At 49.4% G+C, this 13,903-nt stretch overlaps 1 protein-coding gene across 2 annotated transcripts in view; it reads right to left on the bottom strand.

Moving 5' to 3' along the window:
* The window catches only part of EEPD1 (endonuclease/exonuclease/phosphatase family domain containing 1), a 122,955-nt gene that overhangs the window by 9,808 nt on the left and 99,244 nt on the right, over positions 1-13,903 (bottom strand). For both annotated transcript variants that reach the window (XM_018047149.1, XM_005679190.3), the window contains exons 4-6: positions 5,300-5,410; positions 2,356-2,490; positions 35-173 (exon numbers count right to left, since the gene is read on the bottom strand). In XM_018047149.1, the coding sequence (XP_017902638.1) occupies positions 35-173; positions 2,356-2,490; positions 5,300-5,410 (385 nt within the window). The remainder of the gene's footprint in view (positions 1-34; positions 174-2,355; positions 2,491-5,299; positions 5,411-13,903) is intronic.

The raw sequence follows: 13,903 nt of genomic DNA, 5'->3' as shown, positions 1-13,903 counted from the left end.
CGCTAGCCCAGCTGCACAGGAAGATGGTTCCTACCTTTCAGGGTTTCCTGCAAGGTCTGTGTGAAGCTAGCCCAGCGATGGCTGTCACTGTGATTCTTGCTCAGGTTCTCACCCCCCGGGAGGGTCAGGGTCGCCAGGTGAAGGTTCACCAACGTCAAGTCATGACTTCCTACCTGGGCAAGATGAAGCAAAGCACCAGAGACAGGCTGAGATGCTCCTATTGCCTGCGCCCGTCACCTCCAGCCCCCAAGCAGCTTCGCAAGCGACACTGACGGCGGTAAATGTACACACGGCAGCTCACACTGGAGGAAGCGGAGGCAGCTGTAGCAAGAGCTTCCTGAGGCCCTTGCAGGACCAAGACCTCTCTTGTCCTGTCACGGGGACCCCTACACTGCACCCCTTTACTCCTCCTTAGGGTCTGGAAAATCAGGCACATCTAGAAATGCCAATTTTTTGTTGCTTTTTTTCCCCTTCTGAGCATCTATGGAGGAGGAAGAGGTGACAACCAGCTACCAGCTGGTTGTTAATGAAGACCTGGGGCTCTCCCCACAGGGCCAGCCTGTCACCTCCAACCCCCCGCCAGGATTTGCAGCTGGGCCCTGCCTCCTTCCCCACCTCCCCACATCCCACCCACCGCTATGTGCTCCCTTTCCCCCTAGAAATCACGGTGCCTGATGCTCAGTGATTTCAAACATTAAGAATGAAAGCTGGCTGAGCCCTGATAACACAGGCTATGCCCCCTCCTGCATCCCCAGTGCAGCGGCAGAATCGTGACGTCAGAGTCAGTCTCCTGGGCCCCAAAGCAGTGCTCAGCTGCTCTGAGTCTGGCAACCCCACCCTTCTGTTATGGCAACAAACACTAACCACTGCCAGGAAGCAGGGGTGTGCAGAGGGCATCCCCAAGTGGGCGCTGCCAGTTTCGTCTTACAGAGACGCCCAGTTTGCCATCACCACCACCCAGCCAGGAGAGCTCTCTGCAGCCGTGGCTCTGACCTCAAGGGAGACACCTTCAGGCCGTGGGCAAGGAAACCCTGCCTGGGGAGAGAAGCCACATCTCTGTCCCCACAGTTTGCCTGGCCTAGGATGTGACACGAAGCACAGGAGCCTCACACCTGTGCAGGGGGTCACTTCATTCAGAGGATTTGAGCCAATAATTCACAATCTGAGAGCAATTCTTAATGATCTTTAAAGCCAGCCCACCTCTTTGAGACACAAGCTGGTTCTGCCTATTGCCTTTCTTGGCCAAAGCCAGTGCAGCCACTTTCCATAGAAAAGGGACCTGGGGAGGAGGGTTCAGGGGTGATCGCTGGCTGACTGATACACCAGTATCAGAAGCACAACCCACAGACACCCCGGGTTGTGTGCATACGCATGGAATCCCAGCATCTCTGCAGCTTTGCAAGTGAGGAGGCGGGAAGTGTGGGCTAGATCCCTGACCACAGTCAGCACAGCCGCCAGCTCACGGGCAGCCCCAGCCCGGAGCTGCCAGAGAGAAACCGTGCTGAGGTCTGCGGCAACTCTCTGGCTCCAGAACTGCTCTGGAGCATATAGAAGGGGGTGTCCCAGATGCCCAGCAGCTAGTTTGCTGGGCTCTGTGATAAGGGACCACTCTCGCCCGACCCTGTGTCTTCTGACGAGTAAGGCCAACTGCTGACTTGGTGACCTGTTTTGGCTGCTGCCTTTTCCTCCTTCCTGACGCCCAGTTTCTGACTGTTTGCTGTGCATAAATACTTCCCAGGGCATCCAGGGGAATCGGAGAGACCCAGGTCGGTCTGCCTGCTGCTCCCAACTCTGGAGAGAGAGGGATTGTCTGGAAGTGTCAGTGGCCCCATCACCCAGAAGGTCCTTCTGAGGCCCTTCCAAGTCCCAGTGACCCCTGGAGGGCTCTCCCTCTCCCTAGTAAGAGAAGGGTGTCCTCAGAGCAGTTCAGCTGCCCTCTAATCCAGAGATTCTCAAACGACCGGCTTCCTTACCCAGCGCTGAGAACACTGATGAAGCGCAGGAGGTGCTTCTGGAAATCAGACATTGTGTGTGTGGGGGGGGCAGGGTCCAGGAAACCCTGATTTTAAGAAAATCTCTCCAGGTGATTCTGCTGCTTATCAGGTTTGGGAAACAGCCATTTGACCTCCTTCTTGCCCAGAAGTCAAAGTTACCAGAGCTACGATCTCCCCCAAATTCCTCTCCTTCCTGCTCTGGACAAGTTCCCCAGCTGAGGGAACCCGGAGTGTGTGTGCTGACCCAGCCCCGAGAGAGAATAAAACCAAGGCAAAAAGGTGAGCTCCTCTGGCTCACAGTTCAAAGTGGGCTTTTCTCCTTTTCAGAAGGAGTGGCCCCGCAGGGCAATAGGGGCGATACCTTGAACCTTGCGAGGTACGGGCTGGGGCCCACCGGCTTCCCATGCCCGTTGCCGGGCGAGCTCTCCTGCCAGGCGGCATCTCTCAGCTCCACCCCGGCCGCCGAGTCCCACAGGAACCCCGCAAACCCGGCACCCTGTGGGAGAAGACGAGGTGTTAGTGTGCGGAGAGGTCTGTCTGGTGGGGTGCTCAGCCTCAAGCTGGGGAGCGAACTCTACACTGGGTCTGGGGGTGACCTGCCCAGGGGCTGTTCCTGAGACAAAAGCATATCCCCAAACCACAGCATGTTCCTCCTAGTCCCCACAACAAATTTCCCAGACCAGTAATTTCAGAGAGGTTCACACAGCTGGGGTGCCTGGGCTCTTCTTTGGCAGGGGCACATTGTGGGGGAGATCCCAGACTAGGCAAAGAATTATCTTTTTAATTATCACATCCCATAGGATGGCCACTCACGTGCCCACCTGTCATGTAAAGACTCAGCTGCTCAGAGAGGTTAAGTAACTTCCCTGAAACCCCACAGTTGGTAAATGGCAATGCTGAGGATCAAATACAAAACTCCAAGAGGTGGCTTTGGTTACTGAGCAGCTTCCAGCTCAGTACTGCCTGCCACCTCATGGGTACCCTGCCGGGCACTGGCCCATGTCTGCTAAACAAGCATTCAACGCACAGTATCCTTCAAAATTCTATAGCCACTCTGAGTTGAGGGAGGAGCTGTTGATCCCATTTTACAGATGAAGGGGTTGAGGCTGAGAGATCTGAGAGGCAGCCACACATTGTTACCCAGTGGCCTTGACACCCAACCTGGAGCAGGGCTACCTGACTTGAAAATCTCCATCAGGCTCTGTCAGGCTCAGTCAAGGTCCTGGGCTTGCAAAGAGTGAAAAGAAGCCAGGCTTCTGGGTCTAGTTTTCTCACCATGAACATCTAGTATATAGCATGGTGCCTGACAAACAGTAACTTTTCTAATGATTTGCTGAACAGATAAATAGTGCTAAATGGACTGTAAGAGTCCTGTGAACCTATATATATGTGTGTAAAGTGCCTTTTAAAAAAAGGTGTGAAAGTGTTAGTCGCTCAGTTGTGTTTGACTCTTTTTGACCCCAAGGACTATAGCTCACCAGGCTCCTCTGTCCATGGAATTCTCCTGGCAAGAATACTGGAGTGGGTAGCCACGTCCTTCTCCAGGGGATCTTCCCAACCCAGGGACTGAACCTGGGTCTCCCACATTGTAGGCAGATTCTTTACCATCTGACCCATTCAAAATATTTTAAAATTATTTTATAGGTTTATTTATGGCTATGCTGGGTCTTCATTGCTACACCAGCTTTTCTCTAGTTGTGGCAAGTGGGGGCTACTCTCTAGCTACAGTGCGTGGATTTCCCATTGCGGTGGCCTCTCTTGTTGCAGAGCAAGGGCTCCAGAGGCCTTCAACAGTTGCTGCATGTGGGTTCAGTAGCTGTGGTTTCTGGGCTCTAGAGCACAGACTCAGTAGTCATGGTGTGGGCTTAGTTGCTCCGCGACATGCGGGATCTTATCAGACCAGGGATGGCACCCCGTCTCCTGCATTGGCAGGCAGATTCGTTATCAGTGAGCCATCAGGGAAACCCCAACTCTGTTTTTTATTTTTATTTTACTTTTGGCTGCACCATGCAGCCTGTGGGAAAATAGTTCTCCGACCAGGATTGAATCCGGGCTCCTGGCAGGGAGAGTGTAGAGTTCTAACCACTGGACCACTAGGGAAGTCCCCTATTAGTATTATTTCTATGTGGACTGAGAAGGAACAGTCATGGGCTGGAGTGGTAAAGACCAGATACCTTCCCATTATCCTGTATTTCCAGCCTCCTGGCTACCACCTGCAGTAATCACTTACACCCCAAACCCAGAGAAATAAGATTTACAGCACACTTTAAAGTAGGAGCTAAAAAGAAAGCTTATTGTCAATAAGTGACTGGATACTTTTAATCCAGTAAATGTTACAATTTAAAAGTCCCAGATCTCCATATCACTCAGATAAGTATTTATATCATGTGTGTTTATAATGGTATACTGGAGATACAAACGGGCTTCCCACATGGCTCAGTGGTAAAGAATCCGCCTCCCAATGCAAAGCCACAGGAGACGTGGGTTTGATCCCTGGGTTGGGAAGATCCCTTGGAGAAGGGAATGGCAACCCACTCCAGTATTCTTGCCAGGAAGATCCCATGGACAGAGGAGCCTGGTGGGCTATAGTCCAAGGGTCACGAAGAGTCAGACACAATTGACATGAACACAGCACCAACACCTAGTGATAAAAATGTAACATCTGCATTTATAGGAAAATTTTGTAATCCACTCATAATTAACTATCAGGAGCCTATTTAAAAAAATCTAAAACTCTACTGATGTTGAATATTTTAAGTGAGTAAAAACTGGTCTTGAATATGATGTGTGGGAGTGAAAATAAATACATAGAGAGACTTACCTAAACCCACATGGGCAATACTAATGAGAGAAAATTCAAAATTAAAATCTGCTGAAAGTTTCCACAGATCATTTCCATGTGTACAATTCTTACCACTAAAGCAAATATTTCATGTATGAATTAAGTGAATCTGAAGTTCTCAGTCAATGGACAATGGGCTGTCTACAAACTTGGCAGAGGCTGGAACCGTGGAGAAGGGATTAGAAGGACAAAGGACAGAAATACCCCATTTGCTGCCTTGGCTCCAGACAGGATTTCTCCTCTCCTCCCAACACCCCAGCTCCCATTTCCGTCTGGGCAGCAGGCCATTCCTGATCCAAACAGGAAATAAGAACCAGGGCATTTTGAAACAAATGGCAAAGAGCTAAAAAATGGGCAGAAATACAACATTACATCAAGGATGTTGGCAAAGGAAAGATTTTAAACGTCTGTGATTGGAAAAAAGAAAATGGAAAGAAAATCCCCGTTCTGCAGATGAGGGTACCTTTTGGAGCTGAGTCGAGGGCGTCTCTGAAACAACGGCCTTCCAGCATCCCCGGGGCCCTTTCCACTTGCGGATGTTGGGCAGGATTGGCTGGTTTAGCTCCACACAGAACTGTAAAGACAAAGAACACATCGGTGTGAGTTCCCGCCTAAAGCAGTTCCTACTGCAGGCAGTCTGCGGAGACAGAAAGTGCAGGATCCTGACTCCTCAGCTTGATTCAGACACTTGTCAGACCTCATCCTTGTGTCCTCCGAAGCCAGGGTTTAGGAAGACCAGGATGACAAAACAAGCCTCGAAAATTAAAAAGCAAACTGTCCACCAGTGAAATATACAATTATCACCTGGAGAATTTTAGCTTAGAGCAAACCATTCTCTTTGTAGCAATCCACCACAAATAGTTCAAAAGCAGTTGTCAGAATCTTTTTAATCCTTGAAACATCAGTGGTTAAGGTCCCAGGAGAGTCTAGATCAGTATCAAATGCAGAGGGAAGAACATGGATACATGGTACTTTCCCACCACCGTTAGAGGCACAAAAACAGACCCCCAGAAGGTAGTCAATAATTGTGAAATAATTTTGAATAGAGACAGGTGGTCACTAGACTTAATGTCGCAGTCATTTCATAACGTATAAAATTACCGGATCACTACGTTGTACATCTGAGACTAATACAATATTGTGAATCAATTATACTTCATTTAAAAAAAAAAAGTACCCACTGACCCTCCCTTCACCAGGCACCACCATATTGTTCACCTTGGTTTTCCTCTGAGAAGAAAGACCTCTCATGGGTGGTTACTATGCCTCATGTGTGTTTTCAGGGTGGGCTTCTTTTTGTGTACGTGTGTTTCACCAATATAGAACTGTAAGGTGACTTTATCATCAAGGCAAAATGAAATCGTACAGACAACATATTAATAAAATGAGGAGTTGAAAAACTACAGGTTTCAGAATCCATGGGCCAGTTCCTCTAAGTCGTGCCTCAAACACAACCCCATCTTTTGGGGCTGGTTCTTTTAAAGGTCTCCAGAATTTGTCAGATTCGGGCTGTGTTTGAGATGCTCTGATACCTGGTACTGCCCCTTCTGGGTGACACTTCCTGTCCCTTTACTTCATGCACCTTGGGTACCCTACTCAGCCCTTTCTCTGCCTGGTCCTACCAGCCAGTCTCTGGGCTTCCTTTCAGAGGTATCACTGCCATCTCCTCAAAGAGCCACCCTTAGATAACCTCAGCCCCACAGCTTCAGCTTACACTTCTACCCCAGATGCCCCCCAAATCTGTACCAGCAGCTCAGATTTCTCTCTTGAGTTTTGAATTATTTTTTGACTTCCTTTTTAACATTTCCATCAGAAGATTTCCACAGAAGTACAAACCCAGCAGGTCCCAAAGAACATGCCGTTCCCCTCCCCAACGCGCATCTCAATTCCTGGCACGAGCATCTTTCCAGCCACTCTGACTCTGCCCTCTCCTCCCACAGGCTAGTGCTCCCCAGGCCACATGCAGCATCACGTCTGTCAGAAGCACCCTCTTTCTGCTCTCCAGTCCCACTGTTATGGTCCATTTCGAGCTCCATATTCTCCCACCTGGCTCACTGGCATAGCTTGTTAGAGGTCTCTCTGCCTCTCTGTCATTCAGTCCCCTCCCATCTGTCCACTGGGTAAGCTGTGTGGCTATGCTGACACACCATCCCTGTGGTTCTCAAAGTGTGGTCCAGGACCCAGGAACATCAGCATCACCTGGGAACTTGAAGGAAACTCTCTGGCCCCACCCTAGGCCTACCGGATCAGAAACTCTAGGGTGAGGCCCAGCAAATGTGTTTTAACAAGCCCTTTGGTGACTTGGATGCCAGCTAAGATCTGAGAACCACTGCATTTGCCACTCCTCCCTAAGCATCTGCCTCAGATACAGGTGTTGTGGGCAGAGAGCAAGTGGTCTGCTGGGAGCCTCCTTCAGGAATGCCTTGGCTGCAGAGAGCTGCTCTCATACCCTTCCTGGGCAGTTCACATCCAGCAGCTGAGACAGGCCAGGGTCTGACGGTCTGGTCTTTGCTCTCCTGTTGCTCGAGCTCTAAGAGAGAAGATGAATCATTTCTCTAGTGACAAGCACTATGGAGGAAACAAAACTGGGCGAGGATGGAGCCTCCTGGGAGGGCTACTCTAGATGTACACGGTTCTAGGAATCATGCTGCTTTTACAGTTACATGCTTACGCGTCTGCCTCTTCCCGGTAGTGGACACCACAAGAGCAGGGACTGTCCCCGAGTTGCCTTTAGAAAGCCCGCTTGGCAGAGCACGGTGCCCAGTGATGCTCTATAACCATGAGCTGGTGAGCCAGGAAATTTCAGAGACGATCACCATCCTCAAATCCAGGTACGAGAGACAAAAGGAGGAATTTCTTCTTGAGGCTGTTTAAGTAACTGCTTCGATCTTAATCTGACTTTGAGTTTGCCTGGGAAGGGTGCTCTCTGGGATCTGGTCCTCAGTGACTTTTATCCATTCCCCTTTCAACACTGCCACGGATGGTGTTATTCCCAATAGGGGGACTTCACCCTGGATGAATCCCCATAGCCAGATGGTCCTGGCTGGTGGCCACCCTTGGGTAGGAAATGAAGCACTCTGGAAAATGCATGCAGAATTTATCGACTCTAGGAATCCAGCAACGAAATGTATTTCCAGAGGGTCCAATTTCCTGCTGGGGAATCATTCACTTGCTGAGTGATCATTAGAGCTGAATCCAAGAGGCATTAAAAAGGAGAACAGCTCTCCAGTGTCCATCTGGTAACTCACTGCTCTCCACAGAGGCAGGCCTGAACCTGGCTACTTGCCTGCATATCTGAGGATGCACCCCAGGAACCTCTAGCTCTTAAAAAGCCCCTGAGGTGATGAGCCAACCAGCTCTACTAGAGAGCTCCAGCCTGTGAGGCCGTGCTGTGCTGGGAAGAGCAGTCTGCAGGCAGTCAGACAGCTCATCCTGACCCTCGCAGGTCAGGAGAGACACTGTCTTTCATGCACGCCTCTCTCAAAGATGGGGTCTGGGGACAAAGCTTTGTGCTGGTTCAAGCATGAGCATCAGTATCACCTGGGAACTTAAGATGCTACCAAAATTAGTGTCTGAGTCAGACCTGGCAAGCTGCATTTTCACATCCCTTCCAAGAGACACTGATTCAAGTTTAAAGCTGGTGTTATGGAATGAAGGAAATACATTTTCCTTTTCTTTGTTTTATATTTAAAAGTCTTTCCCTCACAGGTAAACTCTGGAAGACAAGGAACCATGATTCCTGAACCTTAAGGGTCACCTGTATTTTGTAGATCTGAAGCCTTGCCCTTGATGTTTCTCTCAGCCCTCAGAGTAGACTATGATCCTTCTCTCTGCCTTCTTTCTCAGTATTTCTTATGTTACTGGGGACAATTAATAATATAAGGGGGGCTTCCCTGGTGGCCCAGAGGTAAAGAAATCTGCCTGCAAGGCAAGAGACACAGGAGACCTAGGTTCAATCCATGGGTTGGGAAGATCGCCTGCAGGAAGAAATGGCAACCCACTTCAGTATTCTTGACTGAAAAATTCCATGGACAGAGAAGCCTGGCAGGCTACAGTCCACGGGGCTGCAAAGAGTCAGACATGACTGATCAACTGAACACACATACACAATAAAATAAGGGACCAATAAGAACAGTATTTATGGCTGAAAGCATTCTATCTCATTTTTCATGATCAGCATTAGGTAACAGGTAGGTATTTTCCTCAATTTCTAGAACTGAAAAAAAATTGCCACAATTGAAAATGAAATTTTAAAAAAAGAGCAAGAAAAAATTACCAGCTTGACAGTTCACAGCAAATCTGAGGAGGAGAGCACCTTTAAATCCTTGCTACTCAGTGTGTGGACCATGGACCAGTAGCATCAAGCTCACCTTGGAGTCTGTTAGAAATGCAAGCTCTCAGGCCCACCCACACCAGTGCCCTGGAATCTGCACTGTCACAGGATCCGAGGGTGCAAGTTCAGCAAGCTTTGAGGAGCCCGCTCCAGGGACCCCCCGTTTGGTCCACACCATTCCTATTATCCCACCAACAGATCACACTGCCAGTCATTCAGGAGGTAAGTGCAGCCCAGAAATGTTAGGCCCAAACATTAGTGAGTTGAATGCAAGATTCCACAGCTGACAGGGTTTAGAGGGAGGTATGAACTGAGGTCTGTCTGCTAAAGCACCACCTCCTGGTCAGAACAGGTGGACCATGTGGGGCTGGACACACTGCAAGGGGTGGGGCCAGCCAGCCTTTACCAGTCCTTAGATTCTTTCTCCCAAACATTTCAAAGGGAAACAAAAGCATCCTCTGAGAGCCTTCAACCTGAACTCTGCCTGAAGTTGAATTTTTTTTTTTTTTAAGAACAACTGGTTCTCAAATTTTCTGCTTCGCCCACACACCAGAAGAAAGAAACTATACTTTAAGCAAAAGTGGCTCCCAAGGGCAGAATGGGTGGAAATGGAAGGGGCAAGGTGGGTATGACTGGAAAAAAGCCTCCCAGGTAACTGCACAGATCTGCACAATCTCAACACAGGGCCCTTGCCCACCACCTGTGTTTCTAAAGTCCCAGGGGCTAACCCATCACCTGTATTCAGCAGAATTACACCAGCTCTCATTTTAGACCACAGGTTTGCCCACCCCACCCTGACTAAGTCGGAATCTGGTTTGGCCAAGCTGTGCACTCTCAAGTTCTCCAATTTTAAACTAAAGCTTGAGAAGTTCAGAGGAAGATAGATAATTATTGTTTTTGAACTTGGTCTTTGCATTTTTAATACCTGTGGTCAGGAAAGACAATTTGTACTGTTCAAATCAAATAAATACCATTTCAGCTCTCCCACTCTGCCCTGTGTAAGCATCTGACCGAAGTCCTTTGCAGATCACCCTGTGAGATAAAGGCACAGAGAGAGCCCAGCCACCGTATATACACAGGCGTGCAATGGATGTTTGTTGAATGAATGAGTAAAGGCATGTCTCCTGGGGATCCCACCTTAGGCTTTTCTGTCCCAGGATAAATTACAAGAATCCCTCAAATGGGCTGGACTTGTTTCTTGAGCTTCAGACCAATTAGGGGGTAATATCAGTCTTTAGTATGTGCCCCACAGTTGGCTACTCAGATGCAGAACTTGACTGTCAAGGCCAAATTCACCCCACTCTCTGCTTCAGCTTATCAACAGGGAGCCTAAGTCAGACCTTTAAACTCCAATCTACAAGACGTCCAAGTTGCTGGCATTCAGAAATGTCAAATCCTAAAAGACAGGACTCCTTTGGCTGTGCTTAGGACATGCTGCACACATCAGGTCTGTCTGGACCAGCTGACTGTTCATCTCTGCAGAGACAAGAGATTCCAAGGCTTGACACCAAACTCTTTCTTGGTTGGTGGACTTTCGGACTTCGTTTATCCCTTCTACCCCTCTCCCTTCCTGAAATGAAGACTCCTTGGTTCATCTTGTCCTGACCAGTAAATAACAATGGGAAAGGGGTCCAACCTCACTAAGTGCCTGTGCAGCCACCACCAAGCTCCGTGGTCCCTTTATCTTCCCCATCCAGTTAAGGTGAAATGAAACCCGGGGCTCTGGGAGCTAGTTACAAAGAGGCACTGCTAGTGCTGACCATACAGTCAGCTGGAGACAGAATGTCAGGAGGACAGACAGGTTCTCAAAGCAAACTCCAGATGGTCGCCCTTCTCCTGCTTCCTGGATGGGCAGTAGGGGTATGTTTTCATTTGGAATCCGCAGGGCCAAAGTTCCAGATGGAGCTGCTTCACTGAGCTGGCCATTTCGGGTGCTCTTCTGATTCTCGAGGTGACGTCTCTTTGACCACCAGCTTTCCACTTGTCCCCACCCATTCCCTCTGTGCACTCAGCAGCAGCTCGTGGGACACAACATAGTGTGTGGGTCAAGAGGCACAGGTGCCTTGAGAGGATGAATGGCCATCACAGATGAAAGCAGCCCTGTCTTATTTGTTTTTTAATTACAAAAAAATGTTTTTGGTTGCACCACTTGGCATGTGGGATCCTAGTTCCCCAAAGAGGGACTGAACTGTGCCCCCTTACATTGGAAGCATGGGGTCTTAGCCACTGGACCACCAGGGAAATCCCAACAGCCCTGTCTTAAGCCAGGTGAGGTCAAGAGACTCAACTTTCTCTCATTTAAGTACTATCGGAAACAGAACAAAGGACACAGACAACAATTTCTTGTTGAAATGTTAATAGTAAGCAAGGGCTTAGCTCTGCCAGGATCGTCAAGCGTATGTATGTTATGGGCAACATTAGAAGCCTGAAGATCTCTGGGTAATCTGTCAGTGATCACGTGGAGAGTGAAACCACGGAAACATCAGTATTCTCTCAAAGAACACCAAGCCATGCAAAAGCCAAGCAACGTCTGCATGCATGGTAAGTTGCTTCAGTCATGTCCGACTCTTTGTGACCCCACGGACTGTAGCCCGCCAGGCAAGAATACTGGAGTGGGTTGCCATTTCCTCCTCCGGGGGATCTTCCGGACCCAGGGATCAAACCTGTGTCTGTCTCCTGCATTGTCAGGCATGTTCTTTACCACTAGCACCACCTGGGAAGTATTAATCATGCTTGGCCTTCTAATGATAAGCCAATTACCAAGTTTTCTGGGCATATTTAGACTTTCAGATGTTGACACTTTGCAAGGCCATATGGCCTATGGGGCAGCGATGCGCTCACTTATTGCTCTGTCCTAATAAGTGCTAAGTGCCTTAAGCGTTCTTAACCATCTTAAAGGCCCTGGCCTCCTCTCCCCAGAGCAGGGCACACACACAAAATGTAACATGGACACAGAGCCAGGGCAAAGAGTCTGTCTCTCCTCCTCTTTCCCAATCTGTATGGAAGAAAAGAGATCATTCCCACAGAGCCGTGACGAGGTGTAGTCACCTCTGCTCAAACGCAGACTCAGGCATGTACGCCAGAGGGGAGACAGGTGTAAGGTATACCAGACAGCCATGAGTTTGGGCCCCCCAGGATTGCTCGGAGCCCCTCACCCAACACTGCTGCCGCACCGGGTGCGTCCGGGAGCCTTTCCCAAGGGCCCAGGTGTCTGTGGAGGGAGCGTGGCCATCCCTCTGCCCCTGGGGGCTCACTGAACAACAACCACGTTCAAATATTGAAAGAAAGAACTGGGCTCGTTTCCTTGTCGCTTTGGAAGGGCACTTCAAGTTCTAACACTGCATGGTTCTAGAACGCTAGGAGGAGAGGCAAAGCGGAAGGTGCGGGAAGAGAACTGTAAGACTGATAGGAAATACAGTGTTCTCAGAAACATTAAAACCCTTTCTCCCTCTTTCTCTGTGGTAATCGCCCCACGAACTCCATAGAGGAGCTGACTGCTCTGACGGCGCATTACGTTAGCTTTCCAAAGGCTCTCTCCCAAACATAGAGAACGGATCTCATTCTTTTGAAAAAGAGCATCTGCCCTCCTTAATGTGCCCTGAGTCCTACGTGGAGGCTCCTTGCTAAACTGCCTAACTAAGAGCTTACGTTTCCTAGGCAGTCATTCTAATAGGTTTAAGTCTGGACACATCCATTAGTTGTAAGAAAACATAGGTGGCCAGTAATTCCCGACCAGTTGGCTTTGAGTCCTGTGAAAAGGAGAGCCAGAGGCCGAGAAAGGGCGGGGGAGGGATGAAGACCAGCATTTATTAAGCGCAGCGATTAGGCACTGTTCACACATTATCACATCTGATCCCAATGACAATCCTGCGAGGCAGTTAATAATGCTCTCATCTGACACGTGAGGAAAGCAGGGCTTAGAGAGGGACCACAGCAAGGTCACCCACTGCCGGCGAGTGGGATAAAGTCCAGCATAGCCAACTCGAAGGCTCAAGTGCACTTCACCTAGGAGCGAAGTCTCAGAAAACACAAATTAGACCAACTGCCCTGTGAGATGATGTGAGTGTTTATGCACCACGTGTGTTCCAAATTTGGGATTCTCTGGAACTAAAAGCCACACCACCACCACCACACCACTACTGTCCGCTTCCTCACCGATGCCCCAGGTTACCTGGGGACACCGCCCTCCCGAGGAGGTCAACACATCAGAACTACAGCCTTCCTCCTGGTAGGGGCCAGGGACCAGCAGGACACACAGCCAAGCGTTCAGAGCTTTGTGGGGCAGCCCCTGCCCTAAAGGCTCAGGCCCGCTCTTCTCCATCCACCCAGAGAAGCAGTGGGCTTACCGCCCTCGCATCACTTGGCCCGCGAGCCCCTGCTCAGTCAGCGCCATAAACATGCTCTTCCTAGGGACCCGAAAGGATTCTGGAGGACTGTTCATCCTTGTTTAAACACTCCTATCATGCTGAGGAAGACACAACGCAAACAAGGACGCATTCCCTCCGCCTCCATAACCAGTTCATCACCAGCTGCTTCTTCAGAGTCAAAGGGAGGGATATCCACACGCCCTCCTGTCACAGAGTGGCTGCTGGTTCTGGTAGCCTCTCCTCCATGATCCCAGGAGCTCCTCAGCATATGTTTCCTGAATAAGGCGGTTACAAATAAGCACAGGGGGAGGAAGGGTACTTTGCAAGGCAGTTAGATTTTTTTTTTTTTTTTTGCAAGGGCAATTAT

Source organism: Capra hircus, chromosome 4 (genome assembly GCF_001704415.2).
Source record: "Capra hircus breed San Clemente chromosome 4, ASM170441v1, whole genome shotgun sequence".
NCBI classification, from domain to species: domain Eukaryota; kingdom Metazoa; phylum Chordata; class Mammalia; order Artiodactyla; family Bovidae; genus Capra; species Capra hircus.
Note: the sequence above shows the minus strand (reverse complement) of the source record. Positions and strands in the feature narration are given on the sequence as shown.